Source organism: Erinaceus europaeus, chromosome 22, assembly GCF_950295315.1.
Source record: "Erinaceus europaeus chromosome 22, mEriEur2.1, whole genome shotgun sequence".
In the NCBI taxonomy this organism is placed as follows: Eukaryota; Metazoa; Chordata; class Mammalia; order Eulipotyphla; family Erinaceidae; genus Erinaceus; species Erinaceus europaeus.
This window is the reverse complement of record NC_080183.1, coordinates 1,086,689-1,106,080: the sequence shown is the minus strand read 5'-3', so window position 1 is coordinate 1,106,080 and position 19,392 is coordinate 1,086,689. Positions and strand designations below refer to the sequence as shown.

Here is a 19,392-nt window from a genome sequence, read left to right as displayed (position 1 = left end):
GCCGGCCCCGCCCCGGAACTGCGGTCCACGCCGCTGCGCTGGCTTGTCGCGGCGTCCGAGGCGGCTGAGGACCGTCGGAATCGGAGGCCGCTGTGGCGTCTCTGCGCGGTGAGTGCAGGGGGCGAGCTCTCGGGCTGCCGTCGGTGGCCCTGGGCTTCCGGGTCCTCAGGTTCTGAGAGGACACAAAGGACGCCGGGCCCTCCTGAGGGCAGGGTTCTGGGCGGCCGAGGAGCGGCCCCGCGTCCCGATCCTGGGCCCGCGCGGCTTGCGGTCTGGGCGCCTCGGTGCGGCGGGTAGCCCTCGGGGGGCGTCGCGTCACGATCGTCTGCGACGGACGCTCCCGGCCCGGCGGGGACACCGGCGACACCTTCTCCGGCCAGCGGAGACATCGGGACCGGGCGACACCCCCTGACAGGCGGGGACACTGAGCTGGGCGACACCCCCTGACAGGCGGGGACACTGAGCTGGGCGACACCCCCTGACAGGCGGGGACACTGAGCTGGGCGACACCCTCCCCACAGGTGGGGACATCGCGGACACCCCCTGAGAGGCGGGGACACTGAGCTGGGCGACACCCTCTGACAGGCGGGGACATCGCGGACACCCCGACAGGCAGGGACATTGAGCTGGGTGACACCCCCTCTGACAGGCGGGGACACTGAGCTGGGCGACACCCCCCCACACACACAGGCCGGGACATCGGGTCTGGGGACACCCCCCCCCTCACAGGCAGTGACATAGAGCCAGGTGACACTCCCTCAACAGGCAGGGACACCGGGACGGCATGGCTGCCAGCCCAGGGGACCCTCCTCAGCCTGAGCCTGTCCGGGTTAACCGGCTGGTGCTTAGCTGATGGGAAGGTGGGTGCCGGAGGCCTCCAACCCTGGCCCTGCTACTCGGGCTTCACCCCCCACCCACCCCACCCCACCCCACTTATTGCATATTTATAGTGAAGCACGCAGGAAAGGTGCGGATCGGACTTCTCGTCTGCTCGTGCGGTCCGCGAGGATCAAACCCAGAGCCTCAAGAATGGCTGTTGACTCCGAGCCGGCCCCCTGCCCATAGCCCCTCTCCTTGCTTCTTTTTCATATTTGTTTTTATTTAATTTATTGGGTAGAGACAGAAGTTAATGAAGAAGGAGGCAGAAAGGAGACAGAGATGCCTGCAGGCCTGTTCTACCACCCAGGAAACATCCCCCCGTAGGTGGGGAGTGGAGGCTCGAACCCAGGTTATTGTGCATGGGAAGAGCTGTATTCAGTCAGGGCACCATCACCTGGTCCCTTTTTATTATTTTTAATTAGATAGGACAGAGAGAAAGGGAAAGGGGATATATATTTGGGAAGAGTAGGGAGTGGGGGCTCGAGCCTACATCCTTGCGCTGTCGTGTGTGCCGCGCCACCTGCCCCCGGCCCCTCCTTTTTAAAAAGTTGAGAGCTCAGAGGCTCGGAGATGGTCCGAGCTGTCCAGGGACATGCGGGACTTGTGTGTGTGTCAGATCCAAGCTGGGTCAGGCCTCTATCCCGGCTCCATCTCCTGCGGCCGCAATGCTCCTGGCCTCTGGGTGCGAGCGACCCTTTCCCTCTGGTCTTTAGCACATCCGTGTTGCGGAGTGTTGCGGTCGGGGATCGGAGCAGCCCCGGGCTTCTCACTTGCCAGCCTGACGGGACATTTCTCTTTTCAGCAACTATGAAGTCGAAGAAGACGAAGTCAGATCCAAAGTCGCCACACTGTGGCCGATTGCACACAAAGGGCATCAGAGTCGTGGGCGAGTGGAAAGAAGTGAAGATTGACCCCAATGTGTTTGCAGACGGACAAATGGACGATTTGGTGTGCTTTGAAGAACTGACCGATTACCATTTAGTTTCCACAGCCAAGAATTCCTCTGGTCTCTTCACAAAGGGGACACCCAAGAAGAGAAAGGCACAGGCCGACGCAGAAGACGGGGAGAGGGAGGGAGAGCCTAGCTCCTCAAAGAAAAAGCTGAAGTTGAAGAAGCGCAAAGCTGAGGAAACTGAAGGAGCAAGTGCTCGGAGTGAGTTTGAGGTCCAAGATGCTGAGCCCAGTGTGCCAGGAGACAGCGTGCTTTGTCCTCCTCCAGAGGGAGGAGAGTTGACATCAAAAAGTCTGGCCCAGGCAGTCCCAAAAAAGAAGAAAAAGAAAGGGAAAAAGGTGCAGCCTCCCCAGGATACGAACCCGAAGGTGCCCAAGAAAGCAAAGACATGGGTGCCTGAAGCGCGCGACCACAAGGCTGATGTGTCCGCCTGGAGGGGCCTGTTTGTGCCCAAGCAGGTGCTCAGAGCGCTCAGCTTCCTAGGCTTCTCTGCACCCACCCCAGTCCAAGCACTCACCCTGGCGCCTGCCATCCGAGACAAACTGGACATCCTGGGGGCTGCTGAGACAGGTGAGGGCAGAATGTTTCTGGTGGAGTCTGGCTGCTCGCAGGCTGGCACTTCCTGCCTGGCCCTCTGGGCAGGTGGTTGGGAATGCTGCCATGTGGACTCAATGGACATGCGGGGGAAGTTGGCTCCACCAGTCTGTACGTACTCTGCAGATGGCTGAGTTCAGCATTTGACAGCCTTCCTAGGAAGTGGGGGTGAGATCAGCCTCTGGAGAGCTAGATCCTTACCAGTCAGTTTGAAGGAGAAGTTGAGCAGAGATACGGAGTCTGCTCTGAGGTGTGGTGAACGCGTTGTATTCAGACGGGTTTGAGAGTGTGGCGGGTGACTGCGGGGTGGATCCGAGCCAGATTCAGACTCGCAGGTGGGCCGAGCCTGCTGCTGGGGTGTTGCAGGGTCCGATGGAAGTAGACTGGACAGACACGAGCTGCGTGTGCCCTGCACTTGCTTCAGTAAGACTGCTGACTTTTGAAAAAAAGAGCTATTCCAGTTGGACTTTTTCCTTATCTTTTATTTATTATTACAGAGAGAGACGGAGATAGAAGGAAAGAGACAGACACCTGTAGCCCTGCTTCATCACTCGTGAAACTTTCCCCCTGCAGGTGGGGACCAGGGGCTTGAACCTGGGTCCTTGTGCACTGTAATGTGTGCGCTGAACTAGGTGCGCCACTGCCTGGCCCCGCAATTTCAAATTTCTTTAGAAACCATAAATAGCCATTTAAGTGCTCTCCGACCATGTGTGGCTAGTGGCATAGATGGGGGCGGAAGGGGCGCGATTGTGTGCCACCCACAGCACCTGCAACGCGGGTAACAGGAGTAGGACAGAAAAAGATAATGGATTTGCTGAATTTTTACTTGTTTTTTTTTTTAATTTGTGCCTGGGGGTTGGGGTTTGTACTTGTCTTCACTCCACCTATACCTGACTAGCGTCTGCGATCAGAAGTCAGTGCTGTTTAGTGAGGTAGGGACTGGGCACAGACTGGTCTAGTTATTTTCCTTGGTTTTCTGAAAGAGGTTGTATGGAATTGGTGTTTCTTCTTTCTGGAACGCAGGAGAAAGAGACCAAAGCCTTCTTGATCACGTGGACTGCTAATTGAACCTGGAAAATCATGGAATCCACCAGCCCTTGGAGCATGGGTTTCTGACCACAAATGAGTGCTTTAATACACTGTCACATTCATGGTGTTTTTCTTGAGTGGTAGTTTTCTACTTGGCATTCAACTGGTGCTTGGTTTGTGTGTTTGAAGCTCTGTTTTTAGATGCCTAAATGCTTAGAGTTGCTTCCACTCCTCTGTATGTTGGATGGTCTCTTTCTCTCTGGCAGTATTAATTTCCTATAGTCTCTTTTGTCTGCTATTAATGTAGCTTTTTTCCATGCTTTACTTTTGACTGTCTTTATGTCTATAGTAAAAACCAGCTTGGAAATGTCAAAGCATGGCAGCTATTTTGTAACTTAAAATTTTCTGGAAAACTATAAGAAATATTTCTTTTTTTTCTTCACCAAAGCCACAAGCACACAAAGCTCACACAGCACGGTTGTCTTAGGTTGTCATGACTTGGATGTGTATTCTGGTTCACTGTCAGTAACCTCAGCCCTGACTATCAGTCTCTAAGGCTCTGGTTGCAGTTCTGTGGGAAACTTGGTAGCACTTGACTACTTCAGAGTCTCTTATTTGATATAAAACAAAGGACCCCAGATAGTCGTATGGGTGTTTGTTGATTCATTTATTTATTTTTAACTTGTAAGGAAGCGGGAAAACTCTGGCCTTTGCCATTCCGATGATTCACACGGTGCTGCAGTGGCAGCGGAAGAAGAGCACCCCGACTCCAAGTAACATTGTGACGTTGCCTGGGGGGACCAGAACCGAGACTGGAGCTGAGAGCGAGTTGCCGAGCAGTACTGGAGCTGAACGCGGCCTTGAGAGTGAGGCCCCGCCGCTGGGCACTGCAGCACCACCCAGCAGGGCCACAGCCGAGATGGGAGACTCGGTCATAGAGCAGGTGCTGCCCTTCAATGACGATGACCCTGGTGCAGGACCTTCTTCCTCAAGCGGGAAGTCTGTCCCCAAACAAGAAGAGGACCAAGGGGAAGAGCTTGATGAAGAGCAGACTGGAGAATTAAAACAAGAGTTGGGCCAAGTCGTCTCCTCTAAAGCACACTCAAAACACCCTCTGCTTGGACTGGTTCTCACTCCCACTCGGGAGCTGGCGGTCCAGGTGAAGCAGCACATTGACGCTGTGGCGAAGTTCACAGGTGAGGCTTCCCAAGATGACCCGAGTGTTGGGTTGACACAGTGAGGAAACCATGCCTCCTGTCCTCTGCTGGAGAACTGAGCTCTCCAGATACTTGAGTGGCACTTATTTAATACCACTAGAGCAGGGGCGCCTTCTTGTTCTGAGGGGTCATCCATCTGATTTTATAAAGATAGTTTTACTTAGGCACAATAAAACTTAGGTGCCAGGGATCACGTACTTGTTTCAACTTAGAACAGAAATAGTGTCCTGTATTACAAAACTAATCGGATAACATTATCACTGTGACTAGTTTAGTTTTTGCCACCAGGGTTATTGCTGGGGCTTAGTGCCCCCACTATTCCCAGTAGCCTTTGTTTATTGACTTATTTCGTGATTGATAGCAGGGAGAGAGAAAGGAAAGACACCACCCACTGCTCCTGAAGCTGCCCCCTGCAGGCACACCCATGTGGTAATAGGGGTTATGTGTGCTCTGCCGGCCAAGCCACCGCTTGGCTCCTAGCCTTATTAGTTCTAACAGAATGTTTAGCCCACCAGGTCAAAAATGTTCACTCTTGACTCTAAGAAAAAGTGCTTCGGCTGGGAAGGAAGCTTTAAGGTTTGGTGTCTGTTTGTCTTAGATTTATTCACTGAGAGGGGAGAAAGAACCAGAACGGCACTGGCACATGCACTGCTGAGCATCAGACTCCCAGGGACCTCGTGCTTAAGGCTCTAACACTTTATGGTCACACAAGTCTTTTTGTCCTCTTTTCTACTTCACCAGAGCACTGCTAAGCTCCAGCTTATGGCGGTGCTAGGGCTTGGCCAGGGACCTTTGGTGCCTTATGCAGGAAAGTCTTTATAACCACGGTGCCATCTCCCCAGTGGAACATCTTTAAAGATTATTCATTTTTGCAAGAAAAAGGTTTGGGTGCAGAGCCCCACTTGGGGTGTTATCAGGTGTGGGGGAATAAACCCAGGGCCTCAGACACACAAGCCTTGCATTTTGCCACACAGCCCCCCACTTACTAAAAAACGGTCTTTTTTGAAGGAAAGAGAAAATGCTGACTTCTCCCTTAGGGAATAAGCTTTCTCTCAAGAGAAGTCCTTTTGAGGATTTTAATGTTATTTATCAAACTCTGTTACTAAATATTTTGCTTGTGTGTTCCTTTCATAGTGTAGCTCTTGAAAAGTCCTCCAAGAGAGGTCAGAACTCGAGGCATCAGAAGAGATTCATATTTTTTTATTTCAGTTTTACTTATTTATTTTTGCCAGGGCTCTGGCACATGGTGGCATAAGGGATTGAACCTGGGACTTTGGGGCCTCAGGCATCAGAGTCTCTTTGCTGCCTCCTCCACCCGGTGATTCTAATTGAGGGGATGGGCAGCTCTCTGAGCACCTCCCTCTGCAAATCTCACAGAGAAGCCACAGGCAGAATAACAGTGTTCTCCATGTTTCCTTTACTGTAGGAATTAAAACCGCTATTTTGGTGGGTGGAATGTCCACACAGAAACAGCAAAGGATGCTGAACCGCCACCCTGAGATTGTGGTTGCCACTCCAGGCCGTCTGTGGGAGCTAGTTAAAGAAAAGCACCCTCATCTGAGCAACCTTCGGCAGCTCAGGTGAGAAGCACTGCTCCCTCTCCCCTCCCCCCCCCCATCCTGAAGCAGGCCTGAGGAGTGTAGTGCCTTCACTGATGACACCTCTTGCCTGGCTGACGGAGTTATATGGGTGTTTGATCTTGCAGGTGCCTGGTGATTGATGAGGCTGACCGGATGGTTGAGAAAGGCCACTTTGCTGAGCTCTCACAGCTGCTAGAGATGCTCGGTGACTCCCAGTACAACCCCAAGAGACAGACGCTTGTTTTTTCTGCTACACTGACCCTGGTGCATCAAACTCCGGCTCGAATCCTTCATAAGAAGCACACTAAGAAAATCGACAAAACTGCCAAACTTGATCTCCTCATGCAGAAGATTGGCATGAGAGGCAAGCCCAAGGTGATCGACCTCACAAGGAGTGAGGCCACGGTGGAAACCCTGACCGAGACCAAGATCCATTGTGAGACTGATGAAAAGGACTTCTACCTGTACTACTTCCTGATGCAGTACCCGGGCCGAACCTTAGTGTTCGCCAACAGCATCTCCTGCATCAAACGCCTCTCCGGCCTCCTCAAAGTCCTGGATATTATGCCTCTGACCCTGCACGCCTGTATGCACCAGAAACAGAGACTCAGGAACCTTGAGCAGTTTGCCCGGCTAGAAGAGTAAGTTAGCCCTTCCTGAGAATCCATCCCGCTCTGCCCTGGGCCCAGGGGCCAGGCTGGCAGAGAGATGCTGGAGGTTGTGTCGTGAGGCCTGCCCACCTTCACTGCTGCCATTGGTTGCTCGTCACCCCAGTAGGAACTTAAGAGTATAATGACCACGTTACTGTTATTGCTGGGCCCTCAAAGTAGATTTAAGTGCTGTGATGCCATCGAACTTGAGAACAGGCTTCATGAATGCTCTCCCAGAAGACATTATATTCTTCAGAGTAGGGGAGCTTTTTCCATACTGAGTTGATCTGTCAGGTTTTCTTTTTTCTGTTTTATTTTAGTTTTATTAGAGACAGAGAATTTGAGAGGGGAGGGGGAGATAGAGGGAAAGAGGCAGAGAGACACCTGCAGCCCTGCTTCACCATTCATGATACTTTCCCCCTGCAGGTGGGGACCAGGGGCTTAAAACCCAAGTCCTTGGGGGAGTCGGGCTGTAGCGCAGCGGGTTAAGCGCAGGTGGCGCAAAACACAAGGACCGGCTTAAGGACCCGGTTCGAACCCCGGCTCCCCACCTGCAGGGGAGTCGCTTCACAGGCGGTGAAGCAGGTCTGCAGATGTCTATCTTTCTCTCCTCTCTGTCTTCCCCTCCTCTCTCCATTTCTCTCTGTCCTATCCAACAATGACAACAGCAATAATAACCACAACAATAAAACAACAAGGGCAACAAAAGGGAATAAATAAATAAAATAAATATTAAAAAAAACCAAAAAACCCAAGTCCTTGCAAACTGTAGCGTGGGCACTTAACCCAGTGCGCCACCGCCTGGTCCCTTCGTCAGAGTTTCTTCCACTTTTCCAGTGTGCTGTGAGGGAAGTGGTCACTGAAGTCTTCTCCACGCTGCTTATAAGCATAGCTAACACTCCCTGTGGACTGTGCTCATTTCTGCTGTTTGATGTTTTACACACGTCTTCCTACTGAGTCTGCTTTGAGGAGCGTTTCTTTTTTCAGAGAACTTCTCTCTACTCCCTTTGCTGTAACCAAGAGAGCACGTTGGGTTCATATGCATGATACTCTGGTCGTGTTCTTACAGCATCACTGTTCTATATAGGTTTCTCTGACAGGCTTCCTCTGGGGTGAAGTCCACAGTCAATCAGAAAGGTCACCTGGTCGTAGGAACAGTTTGTCAGTCACCATCCACTAGGCCTCTGTCTTCTCAGGAACATAGAAAGTGCTTTTTTAGGAAAGCACACTGACATAGCTCTTTCGTGAGAAGCAGAGGGTCGGGGCCTGAGCAGCTTCATTTGTATGTCAACCTTTTCCTTCAGGGAACCCACAAAGGTTACTTGTTGGCTTCTGAGCTTGGGAGCAGGTGTGCTAAGCCCTCCTGGGACATGTGGCCAACGGCGTCTTCCCACTTAATGTAGCACAGGCACCAGAACCACATTGAAGGGTAGAGCATGCCAGTCTCTCTAAGAGGCTCCTTTGAGTGCTGGCCCATCCTTAACATATTTTTTTTTTTTAAATTTATTTCTTTATTGGGGAATTAATGTTTTACATTCAACAGTAAATACAATAGTTTGTACATGCGTATCATTCCCCAGTTTCCCATTTAACAATACACCCCCACTACGTCATTTATCATCCTTCATGGACCTGTACTCACCCCCCACCCACCCACCCCAGAGTCTTTTACTTGGGTGCAATATGCCAATTCCATTTCAGGTTCTACTTGTGTTTTCTTTTCTGATCTTGTTTTTCAACTTCTGCCTGAGAGTGAGATCATCCCATATTCATCCTTCTGTTTCTGACTTATTTCACTCAACATGATTTTTTCAAGGTCCATCCAAGATCGGCTGAAAACGGTGAAGTCACCATTTTTTACAGCTGAGTAGTATTCCATTGTGTATATAGACCACCACTTGCTCAGCCACTCATCTGTTGTTGGACACCTGGGTTGCTTCCAGGTTTTGGCTATTACAAATTGTGCTGCCAAGAACATATGTGTACACAGATCTTTTTGGATGGATGTGTTGAGTTCCTTAGGATATATCCCCAGGAGAGGAATTGCAGGGTCATAGGGTAGGTCCATTTCTAGCCTTCTGAGAGTTCTCCAGACTGTTCTCCACAGAGGTTGGACCCATTTACATTCCCACCAGCAGTGCAGGAGGATTCCTTTTGACCCCACACCCTCTCCAGCATTTGCTGCTGTTACCTTTTCTGATGTATGACATTCTCACAGGAGTGAAGTGATATCTCATTGTTGTCTTGATTTGCATTTCTCTGACAATCAGAGACTTGGAGCATTTTTTCATGTGTTTCTCGGCCTTTTGGATCTCTTCTGTGGTGAATATTCTGTCCAAGTCCTCCCCCCATTTTTGGATGGGGTTATTTGTTGTCTTGTTGTTGAGTTTCACAAGCTCTTTATATATGTTGGTTATTAAACTCTTATCTGATGTATGGCATGTAAAGATCTCCCATTCTGTGAGGGGTCTCTTGGTTTGGGTAGTGGTTTCTTTTGCTGTGAAGAAACTTTTTAATTTGATGTAGTCCCATAGGTTTATACTTGCCTTAGTCTTCTTTGTAATTGGATTCGTTTCATTGAAAATATCTTTAAAATTTATGCAGAAAAAAGTTCTGCCAATATTTTCCTCTAAGTATTTGATAGTTTCTGGTCTAACATCCTAGTCCTTGATCCACTTGGAATTTACTTTTGTATTTGGTGAAATACAGTGATTCAGTTTCATTCTTCTGCATGTTTCAACCCATTGTTTCCAACACCATTTGTTGAAGAGACTCTGCTTTCCCCATGTAATAGTCTGGGCCCCTTTGTCAAAGATTAGCTGTCCATAGGTGTGGGGCCTCATTTCTGGGCTCTCAATTCTATTCCACTGGTCAGTGTGTCTATTCATGTTCCAGTACCAAGCAGTTTTGATGACAGTGGCCCTATAATACAGTTTGAGATCTGGGAGTGTGATGCCTCCCTTTCTGTTCTTTCTTCTCAAGATTGTTTTGGCAATTCTAGGTCTTTTCTGGTTCCAGATAAACATTTGTAGCATTTTTTCTATTCTAAAAAATGTGGTTGGGATCTTGATGGGGATAGCATTAAATTTATAGATGGCTCTGGGTAATATAGTCATTTTGATGATGTTAATTCTTCCAACCCATGAACATGGAATATCTTTCCACTTCTTTGTGTCTTTTTCAATTTCTTTGAGTAGTGACTCATAATTTTCAGTATACAAGTCTTTCACTTCTTTGGTTAGGTTTACTCCTAGATATTTTATTGTTTTTGTTGCTATAGTAAAAGGAATTGATTTCTGGATTTCAATTTCTTCTAACTTAGTGTTTGCATAGAGGAATGCCACTGACTTTTGAATGTTAATTTTGTAGCCTGACACCTTACTGTATTGCCTGATGATTTCCAAAAGCTTCTTGCTGGATTCCTTAGGTTTTTCCATGTATACTATCATGTCATCTGCAAATAAGGAGAGTTTGACTTCTCTTCCAATCTGTATGCCTTTAATTCCTTGCTCCTGCCTGATTGCTATGGCAAGAACTTCCAACACTATGTTGAATAGTAATGGTGATAGTGGGCATACCTGTCTAGTACCTGATCTGAGTGGAAATGCTTCCAGTTTTTCACCATTGAGTATGATGCTGGCTGTAGGTTTGCTATATATAGACTCCACTATCTTGAGGAATTTTCCATCTATTCCCATTTTTTGTAGTGTTTTGATCATAAAGGGATTTTGTATTTTGTCAAAGGCTTTCTCTGCATCTATTGATATGACCATGTGGTTTTTGGTCTTGCATTTGTTGATGTGGTGGATCACATTGATTGATTTACGTATATTAAACCAACTTGCATGCCTGGGATAAACCCCACTTGGTCATGATGAACAATCTTTTTGATATACTGCTGTATCTGGTTAGCTAGAATTTTGTTCAGTATTTTCACATCTATGTTCATCAGAGATATTGGTCTGTAGTTTTCTTTTTTGGTTGTGTCCCTGTCTGCTTTTGGTATCAGGGTGATGTTGGCTTCATAAAAGCTGGAAGGGAGTATTCCAGTGTCTTCAATCTTCTGGAAGACTTTTAAAAGTAGAGGTATTAGTTCTTCTTTGAAGGTTTTGTAGAATTCATTTGTAAAACCATCTGGTCCAGGACTTTTATTTTTGGAGAGATTTTTGATAACTGTTTCAATTTCATTAGCTGTGATGGGCCTGTTCATGTTATCCACTTCCTCTTGACTTAGTTTTGGAAGTTGGTAGGTATCTAGGAAATGGTCCATTTCTTCCCGGTTCTCTAGCTTGGTGGCATATAGTTGTTCATAGAAGCCTCGCATGATATGTTGAATTTCTGCGGTGTCTGTTGTGATATCTCCTCTTTCATTTACTATCCGATTTATTTGGGTCTTCTCCCTTTTTTGTTTTGTGAGTCTGGCTAAAGGTTTGTTTACTCTTTCGAAGAACCAACATTTACTTTCGTTGATCTTTTGTATGGTTTTCCTATTCTCAATGTTATTTATTTCTGCCCTAACTTTAGTGATTTCTGTCCTTCTGGTTGCTTTAGGGTTCCTTTGTTGTTCTTCTTCTAGGTCTTTAAGATGTGCAATCAGGCTGTTTATTTGTGCTTTTTCTTGTTTCCTAATGTGTGCTTGTATAGCTATGAACTTCCCTCTTAGGACTGCTTTAGCTGTGTCCCAAATATTTTGATAGCCTGTGTCTTCATTTTCATTGAACTCTCGAAACATTGATTCGAGAAACATGATTTCTTCCTTGATTTCCTCTTTGACCCAGTAGTTGTTAAGAAGTGTACTGTTGAGCTTCCACATTTTGGGACTGTTAACTAATCTTTTGTTGATTGTTAAGTGTTAGTTTAATTCCACTGTGGTCTGAGAAGATGCTTGGGATGATTTCAATGCTCATGAATTAGCTGATGCTGTCTTTGTGGCCTAACATATGGTCTGTCCTTGAGAATGACCCATGTGGATTTGAGTAAAATGTGTATTCCAGTTTCTTGGGATGAATGACTCTGAAAATGTCCAATAGTTCTAGTTTATCTCTCTCTTCATTTAGCTCCCTTATGTCTTTATTGATTTTCTGCCTGGATGATCTGTCAAGTTGAGATAGTGGGGTGTTGAAGGCCCCTACTATGATTGTGTTACTGTTAATATATTGCTGTAGCTCTTTCAGTAGAAGTTAGATGTATTTAGATGGCTTCTCATTGGGTGCATAGATGTTAATAATTGTTAAGTCCTCTTGATTGACTGATCCTCTGAGCATTAAGTAGTGTCCATTCCTATCTTTTTTAATCTTATCTATTTTAAAGTCATGTCAGATATGAGAATAGCTGCTCTTGCCCTTTTTTGTGGGCCATTGGCTTGTATGATAGTTTTCCATCCTTTCACTTTAAGTCTGTGTTTGTCTTGTTGAGTTAGGTGGGTTTCCTGTAGACAGCATATTGTTGGGTTGTGTTTTCTGATCCGTCTTCCTACTCTGTGTCTTTTAATAGGTGAATTCAGGCCATTGACATTTATTGATATCAAAGATTGAAGATATTTTAACGCCATTCTTGTAGAGTTTTAGGTTATTTTATGTCCTATTTGTGGTGGTCTGGTTGTTTATAGGAGACCTTTCAGAACTTCTTTCAGGGCAGGCTTGGTGATGGTTGATTCCTTCAACTGTTGCTTGTCTGAGAAGGTTTTGATGCCTCCATCTAGTCTGAATGACAGTCTAGCAGGATATAGTATTCTTGGCTGAAAGCCTTTCTCATTGAGCACTCGATAGATATCTTGCCATTCTCTTCTGGCCTGTAGTGTTTGTATGAAGTCTGCTGCTAATCTTATGGGTTTTCCTTTGTAGGTGACTCCTTGTTTTTCTCTTGCAGCCTTCAGGATCCTTTCTTTATCCTTGTTCCTTTCCATTCTAAGTATGATATGTCTTGGTGTCTTTAGGTCTGGGTTAATTCTGTTTGGGACCCTCTGGGCTTCTTGAATTTTTATGTCTTTGATGTTGTCTAGACTAGAGAAGTTTTCAGCTACTATGGCCTGGAAAATTCTTTCTTCCTCTCCTTCTCTTTCTTCCTCTGGTATGCCAATAATGTGTATATTGTTTCTTTGAAGTCATCCAAAAAGACTCTGTTGTTGTTTTCAGCATCTCTTAATCTCTTTTTGAGATATCTTACTTCTTTTTTAGTTGTCTCTAATTCATCCTCAATCTTGCTAATTCTGTCTTCAACCTCATAGATTCTATTCTCTCTGCCCTCTACTGTTTTCTGGAGTTCATCTATTTTGTTGCCCTGCTCTGATACTGTTTTAGCTTGTTCAGCTAGTTGCATTCTTAGCTCAGCGATTTCAGCTTTCAGCTCTCTAATAACCATGAGATAATTAGTATTTTCTTCCATATTCTCATTTGTTGTTCCTGCATTTCTGGTTACAATTTTTTCAAATTCTTTACTCACTCCTGTTATTATCTCCTTAGCTAATGTTTGGATGTTGAACTCGTTATTTTGTGCTTCACCCTCTGGAGGACTTTTAGCTGGACTCTTGTCCTGGTTCGATTCTCCAATATTTTTTCTTGTTGTTTTAACCATTTTATATATTATGTTATGAGTTCCCTTTATCAGTACTTTTCAAATTATTGATCACTATTGCCTGGATTGACTTGTGTCTAAGTAAGTTAATTAAAGGGTTCACAGTGGTGCAAGTTAACAGTTATTTCAATCCCTGAGTTGGAGCTCAGTGGTTTAAAAGCCTCTTTCTTTTTTTTTTTCCTTCCCTGTAGGCTATGGGAGCCTGAGGGCTTTTAAACTATCAATAGGCTTTTTAGCTTAATCACTGACTCCTGACCAAGAGATAAAGCAGGGTGTGGCAGAGATAGTCCAGTGGTTATGCAAAGAGACTTTCATAGCCCCTCAGCTATGCCACCGAGGTATAGGTCTTCTCCTGAGTTTCCTGGTTAGATCTCTGTCCCCTGGTGTCCCTTCCTGTCGCTGCTCCAAATTCTGAGGGTAGTAGCAATGGAGACTCAGAGTTGCACTTGGTGAGTCTTTGGGGAGTCCTTTCCTCCCTTCAGCTGTCCCCTTGTTGTGGAGCAGACTAGAGGTGGTGTCTCCACTGATAAACTGCTGAAGTGTTAGCAGTCACTTAATCTCTCCTTAGGCCCCTCTCTCCTCTCTGTCACCAGCCACACGTGTTTGTACTCACCGGTGATTTACTGGGTTCCTGTGGTCATTCTACTCCTGTCTTGTTTTGGTCCCGGGTGGTCTCCTTTGGTATTCCTAGTTGATAGAGGAGAGGAGAGAAAGCGATCTGCTGCTCATAGCTCCGCCTCCGGAAGTTGAATCCCCCTTAACATACTTGACAAAGAGCAGAATACGCCATTACCAGAGCGCAGGTTCTGGAAACAGACAGCCTGAGGACAAAGCCTAGTTGTGCCACTTCCTAGCTGGCCAGATGATACTCTCATTCTGTTTCAGTTTTCTCACAGTTTAACAATTTGAGCTATCTCAGAGAGTTGTTACAAGGATTAAGAGTGAGAGAGAGAGAGTATGTGTGTGCAGTGTATTTGGAGCAGTGACCTTTTACACTGCTAGCTAGTTTGTAAGTAATGCAGTGCTGGTGAGATGGTAAGAACTTGACTCATGTTAGCAATTAGTTACTAACAAGCTTTTGCTCTCTGTCATAGCTGTGTTCTCCTGGCAACAGATGTGGCAGCTCGAGGCCTGGATATTCCTAAAGTCCAGCATGTCATCCATTACCAGGTAGGAGTTCAAGCCCCTGGTCCCACCTGCAGAGGGGAAACTTGATTGAGCAGTGGAGTAGGTCTGCAGGTGTCTCGTTCTTTCTATTTTCCTGTCTCTATAATGTAAAAAGTGATGGGGGAGGGTGCCCATTTGACTCAGAAAGGTCACCTGGTCCTAAGAACAGTTTGTCAGTCACCGTCCGCTAGGCCTCTGTCTTCTCAGGAACATAGAAAGCTTTTTTAGGAAAGCACACTGACATAGCTCTTTCGTGAGAAGCAGAGGGTCGGGGCCTGAGCAGCTTCATTTGTATGTCAACCTTTTCCTTCAGGGAACCCACAAAGGTTACTTGTTAGCTTCTGAGCTCGGGAGCAGGTGTTCTAAGCCCTCCTGGGACATGTGGCCAACGGCGTCTTCCCACTGATAGCTTTGGATTGCATCAGGAGGGGTGGGGAAGACTAAACAAATAAGAGAGGCTGGGTAGTGGCTCATCTAATTGAGTGCACACTCTATGATGATCAAGGACCCCGGTTCAAAACCCCCAGTCATCCACGTTAGGGGGAAGCTTCATGAGTGGTGAAGCAGTGCTGCGGTTGTCTCTCTCTCCCTTCTTCCCTTTTAATTTTTTTTCTATATCTAAAATAAATGGGTAAGATAAGTGAATACAAGAAGTGACTGCCTTTGTTCAGTTGCGTGGTTATAAGAAACTGAACCGGGTTGAGGGCTCTCTGAGGGCAGTGCCTGCGCAGTGAACAGGCAAAACCCTGGGCACAGTTTTAATACAGGACTAAGGGCTGGGTCTGCCTGTGATGCTGGGGAGGCTTCTAGCTGCCTGGGGTCAGGCTCCAGGCCCCAAGGGGCGAGGCATTGTGTGCCGATGGCCCAGCATTGACCTAGTTTTGCTTTGGCCAGGTCCCTCGCACTTCAGAGATTTATGTCCACCGAAGTGGTCGAACTGCTCGTGCTGCCAGTGAAGGCCTAAGCTTGATGCTGATTGGGCCTGAGGATGTGGTCAACTTTAAGAAGATTTATAAAACTCTCAAGAAAGATGAAGATATCCCACTGTTCCCAGTAGAGACAAAGTACATGGATGCAGTCAAGGTAACAAGTTAGATGCTAGTGAGGGGAGGCTGCCAAGGACAGAGGGGAAGGGAGGCTTGTTATGTTTTAAAAGGATTGGAGGAGCTGTGCCTGCCGAAGGGAGAAGGAGTGAGTTGACCAAAAGTGTGGGGACATTTTTCCCCTGAAGTCCCTGCCCTCCACTGGATGGATGAGTGCACACGGCTGCCTAGCCATGCCGTCTAGCAGTCACGGGGAAGGGAGGTCGGTCAGTGTGTCTTCTGAGGTAGCTATGAAAGCTGTGCCACATTCCTGACTAATAGACCAGGAATTTCTCCTGTGGGGGTTTGTCTTGACCAGCAGGCGTACACTGAGTGAGTGCTGTTTCCCATAGACCACGGTGTGTCAGGTACCGGCAGGCTCACGGGCCAAGCCCGTGCTAAAGCTCAGGTACAAGCTGTGGGTCTCCAGGGCATGTTTGCGGGATCCTCCAGAGATCAGGAGTGAGTCAAAGATGGACGCCCAGAAATTGAGGGAACGAAAGACTGTTGGCTTATATGTTCCAAAAGGAATGTCAGTTGTGTGGGAAAGACCATTAGAAGAGGAGGGTAGGGAAGAAATGGTGATTGCAGCGAACTCATTCCCTTGGTGCTTGTGTGCACAGTTCTGGGTAATGTTTGCCCTCTGGGTTTTTATTAAGAACAAAAGCATTTTGATGTGAGTTCCATTAACCAGTGATCTTAACAAGCTTTTTGAAACTGTTTCCTGGGGGGGGGGGGGGGGGAGAGAGGTCCTAACCCCGTCACCTAAATGCTTTCTGTCCTGTCTGCCAGCAACGAATCCACTTGGGCCGACAGATCGAGAAAGCCGAATATCGGAACTTCCAGGCTTGTCTGCACAACTCTTGGATTGAGCAGGCGGCAGCCGCCCTTGAGATCGAACTGGAAGAGGACATGTACAAGGGTAAGTGGGCTGGCAGGGCATTTGGCACTTTTCCTTTCTTTGAGGGTCTCCTCATCACCATGCAGCCTATCAGAATCACCAAGGCTCGTTTCCTTTCGACGTCTTGTCGAGTCCTCAGCGCCACATGCAGAGGTGAAGCGGGGTGGCACAGTGGTATCTGGGGCAGGCACTGTGGCCAGACCCACCCGCATAGTTGAGTGCTGGCTCCTACCCTCTTTGTACCTGGGCTGTTGAGTAATGCAGGGCATGAGCAGCGCACCTGCTTCTTCAGGCTTTTAGACAGTGACTTGAGCTAAAGAGTATAACGTGCTTACAGCAGAGTCTGGGAGACAGTCCTTGAGAGATCTGAAGCGACTTTTCTGGTATATGGCGCCGGGGCTTCCTGCATGCATGACTGCACTGCTCCTAGGCCAGCATTCATTTTACTTCAGAGAAAGAGAGCAAGACATCGGAGCACTGCCCCATCATCTGTGCAGTGTCCCCTGGCGTCATGGTACTCCCTTTCAGTATCAGGGCTTGAGCATGGTAAGGAACCTGTTCTGCTAGGTGTGCTCCTCCCCGGCACCCTGAAGCTATTGCTTTTATCATCATTAGTATTAATACTACACCTGCCTTCCAAGGTAACGGAGTACTATTACTATAGTCATTACCTCGTTTGATCTTCTGGCTGGCCTCATGGTAGACCAGTGCTGAAATAACTTTTTCTCATGGGAACTAAAGCTCACAGTAGGGTTGTCAGGAAACATCTCTGACGCCTAGTGTTTCCTGACTCCCTCTTGGTGAGGTGTGAAGAGCTTAGCTGTGTAGACAGTGTTCTGTGTCTTCCAAGAGGTGTTTAGCAAGTGGGTGGGTCACTGGAAACCAAGCTGATCTTCAGATCAGAATAGGTTCCCATCTCTCTGTGACCACTAATCCCGTGACCAGTTAGTGACGCCAGGCCCGAGTTTCCTTGTCTGTAAAGTGAAGAATGACCTTGAGCATCCCCAGGCAGGCTGCAGCCAGCCACAAGCTTCTGAGAGGACACTGGAGCCTGCCTTTCCAAGAGTCCCCAAATAGACAGTCAGGTGGTAGCACAGCGGGTTAAGCGCACTTGGCACAAAGCCCAAGGACTGCCATAAGTATTCTGGTTCGAGCCCCCGGCTCCCCACCTGCAGAGGAGTCACTTCACAAGCGGTGAAGCAGGTCTGCAGATGTCTTTCTCTCCCCCTCTGTCTCCCCTCCTCTCTCCATTTCTCTCTGTCCTATCCAACAATGACGACATCAACAATAATAATAAATGTAACAATAATAAAAACAAGGACAACAAAAAGGAAATAATAAATATTTTTTAAAATCTTTTTTAAAAAGGAGCCCCCAAACACTTTTCATGGAATGTATAATTCGCCAGAGGAAAGCGATGTTTCTCCATGTAGTAACTATGAAAGGGCCTTGTATTCCCAGGCGCAAAAGCTGACCAGCAGGAAGAACGACGGCGACAAAAACAGATGAAAGTCTTCAAGAAAGAGCTGCGCCACTTGCTCTCCCAGCCACTGTTCAGAGATGAGCTGAAGACTAAGTACCCCACTCAGGCAGGCAAGTTGCCTGTGCTTGGATCTGCCCCGAGAAGCAGCGAGTCTGCTTTGAATTGCCTCGCCAAACAGAAGAAGAAGAAGAAGAAGCCAAAAGAGCAACACCAGAACCAGCCACAGCCCAGTACAAGTACAGACTGACTGCCCCAGGTCAGTCTCTGTGACCAGTGTGTCTGTGTTCTCTGCTCGGATGGGAAACTTGCTTCCCTCTGTCCCTTTACTCCATAATTAGCTTGGTTGTGACCATCTTGCTTTCTCCATTGCCTCTGCAGCAAGCAGCCCAAGTGTTTTTGTGTAAAGGTGTTTGTGAGCTTCCTGTATGTTTGACTAGATTTCATCAATTAAAAGATTTTAAAACTAGAGTCAAACCAGCACGTGACCCTGAGTTTTTAGGATTTGGGGTGGTGGCTCAGTTTGCTTCATCAGCAATTCACCAAGTGATTCCCCCTGGGCCCATGTGGCACCGGGCCCTCTGGCTGTGAGTGCACATGGGCATCTCACCCTGCTGAACAGGGTGGGTGACCAGGAGGCTGGAGAGGTTTCAGACCACTAAGAACCATTCTCCTCACGTCCACAGCATGCGTCCCCACTCTCCCTGGCAAGATGGCTGTGTGACGGTTTAGTGCTCTATTCTTGCTCACCTCTGAGTCATCTTGGCAGCGGGGAAGGGGGCTGCTCTCCTGACTCCTGGAGAGCTCAGGCTTCCCTGGCATTGTTGTGCTAACTGCAGAAACCAGAAGCAGTGTGCTGAGTAACTTTGGAGAGGCCAGGAGCCATTTCTCAAACTGACTTCCATCCCTTCTCATTTCTAACATAACTACATTGGTGGCTGCTTGCAGTCCCACAAGCTGCATCTCTTGACCTGAGCTTTTGCACAATTTTCTTATTTTATTATCAGAGTGCTGTTCAGCTCTGGCTTCTGGTGGTGCAGTGGATTGATCCTGGGACTTTAAAACCTCAGGCATGAGAGTCTGTTTACATAACCATGATGCTATCTTCCCTGCCCTGCATAAGTTCTTCCCTTGACCTGACTTCCTCTTCCATCTTGGAGCACTGCTGTGAGTTCTCCTGGTTTCTGAGCCCCCAGGAGGTGAGGAGTGGTCATAACACCTGTGCTGATCTTAGCTGACCTCACACGCTATTGTTTTGGCCGGGCTCTGTGAGTGCAGGAGGTTTCTT

At 47.5% G+C, this 19,392-nt stretch overlaps 1 protein-coding gene across 2 annotated transcripts; it reads left to right on the top strand.

The window, feature by feature from the left end:
* DDX24 (DEAD-box helicase 24) lies at positions 1 to 18,575 on the top strand. 2 transcript variants are annotated; one of them, XM_007529071.3, is made up of 9 exons: positions 1 to 108; positions 1,682 to 2,401; positions 4,144 to 4,650; positions 6,098 to 6,251; positions 6,377 to 6,892; positions 14,569 to 14,644; positions 15,536 to 15,724; positions 16,516 to 16,645; positions 18,086 to 18,575. In XM_007529071.3, the coding sequence occupies exons 2-9, from the start codon at positions 1,687 to 1,689 to the stop codon at positions 18,352 to 18,354; spliced, it is 2,556 nt and encodes an 851-aa protein (XP_007529133.2). In that variant the 5' UTR covers positions 1 to 108; positions 1,682 to 1,686; the 3' UTR covers positions 18,355 to 18,575. The 2 variants fall into 2 exon arrangements, with proteins under 2 accessions (XP_007529133.2, XP_016046283.2); XM_016190797.2 differs by lacking the exon at positions 1 to 108 and adding an exon at positions 115 to 521.
* Positions 18,576 to 19,392: the final 817 nt, after the last annotated feature.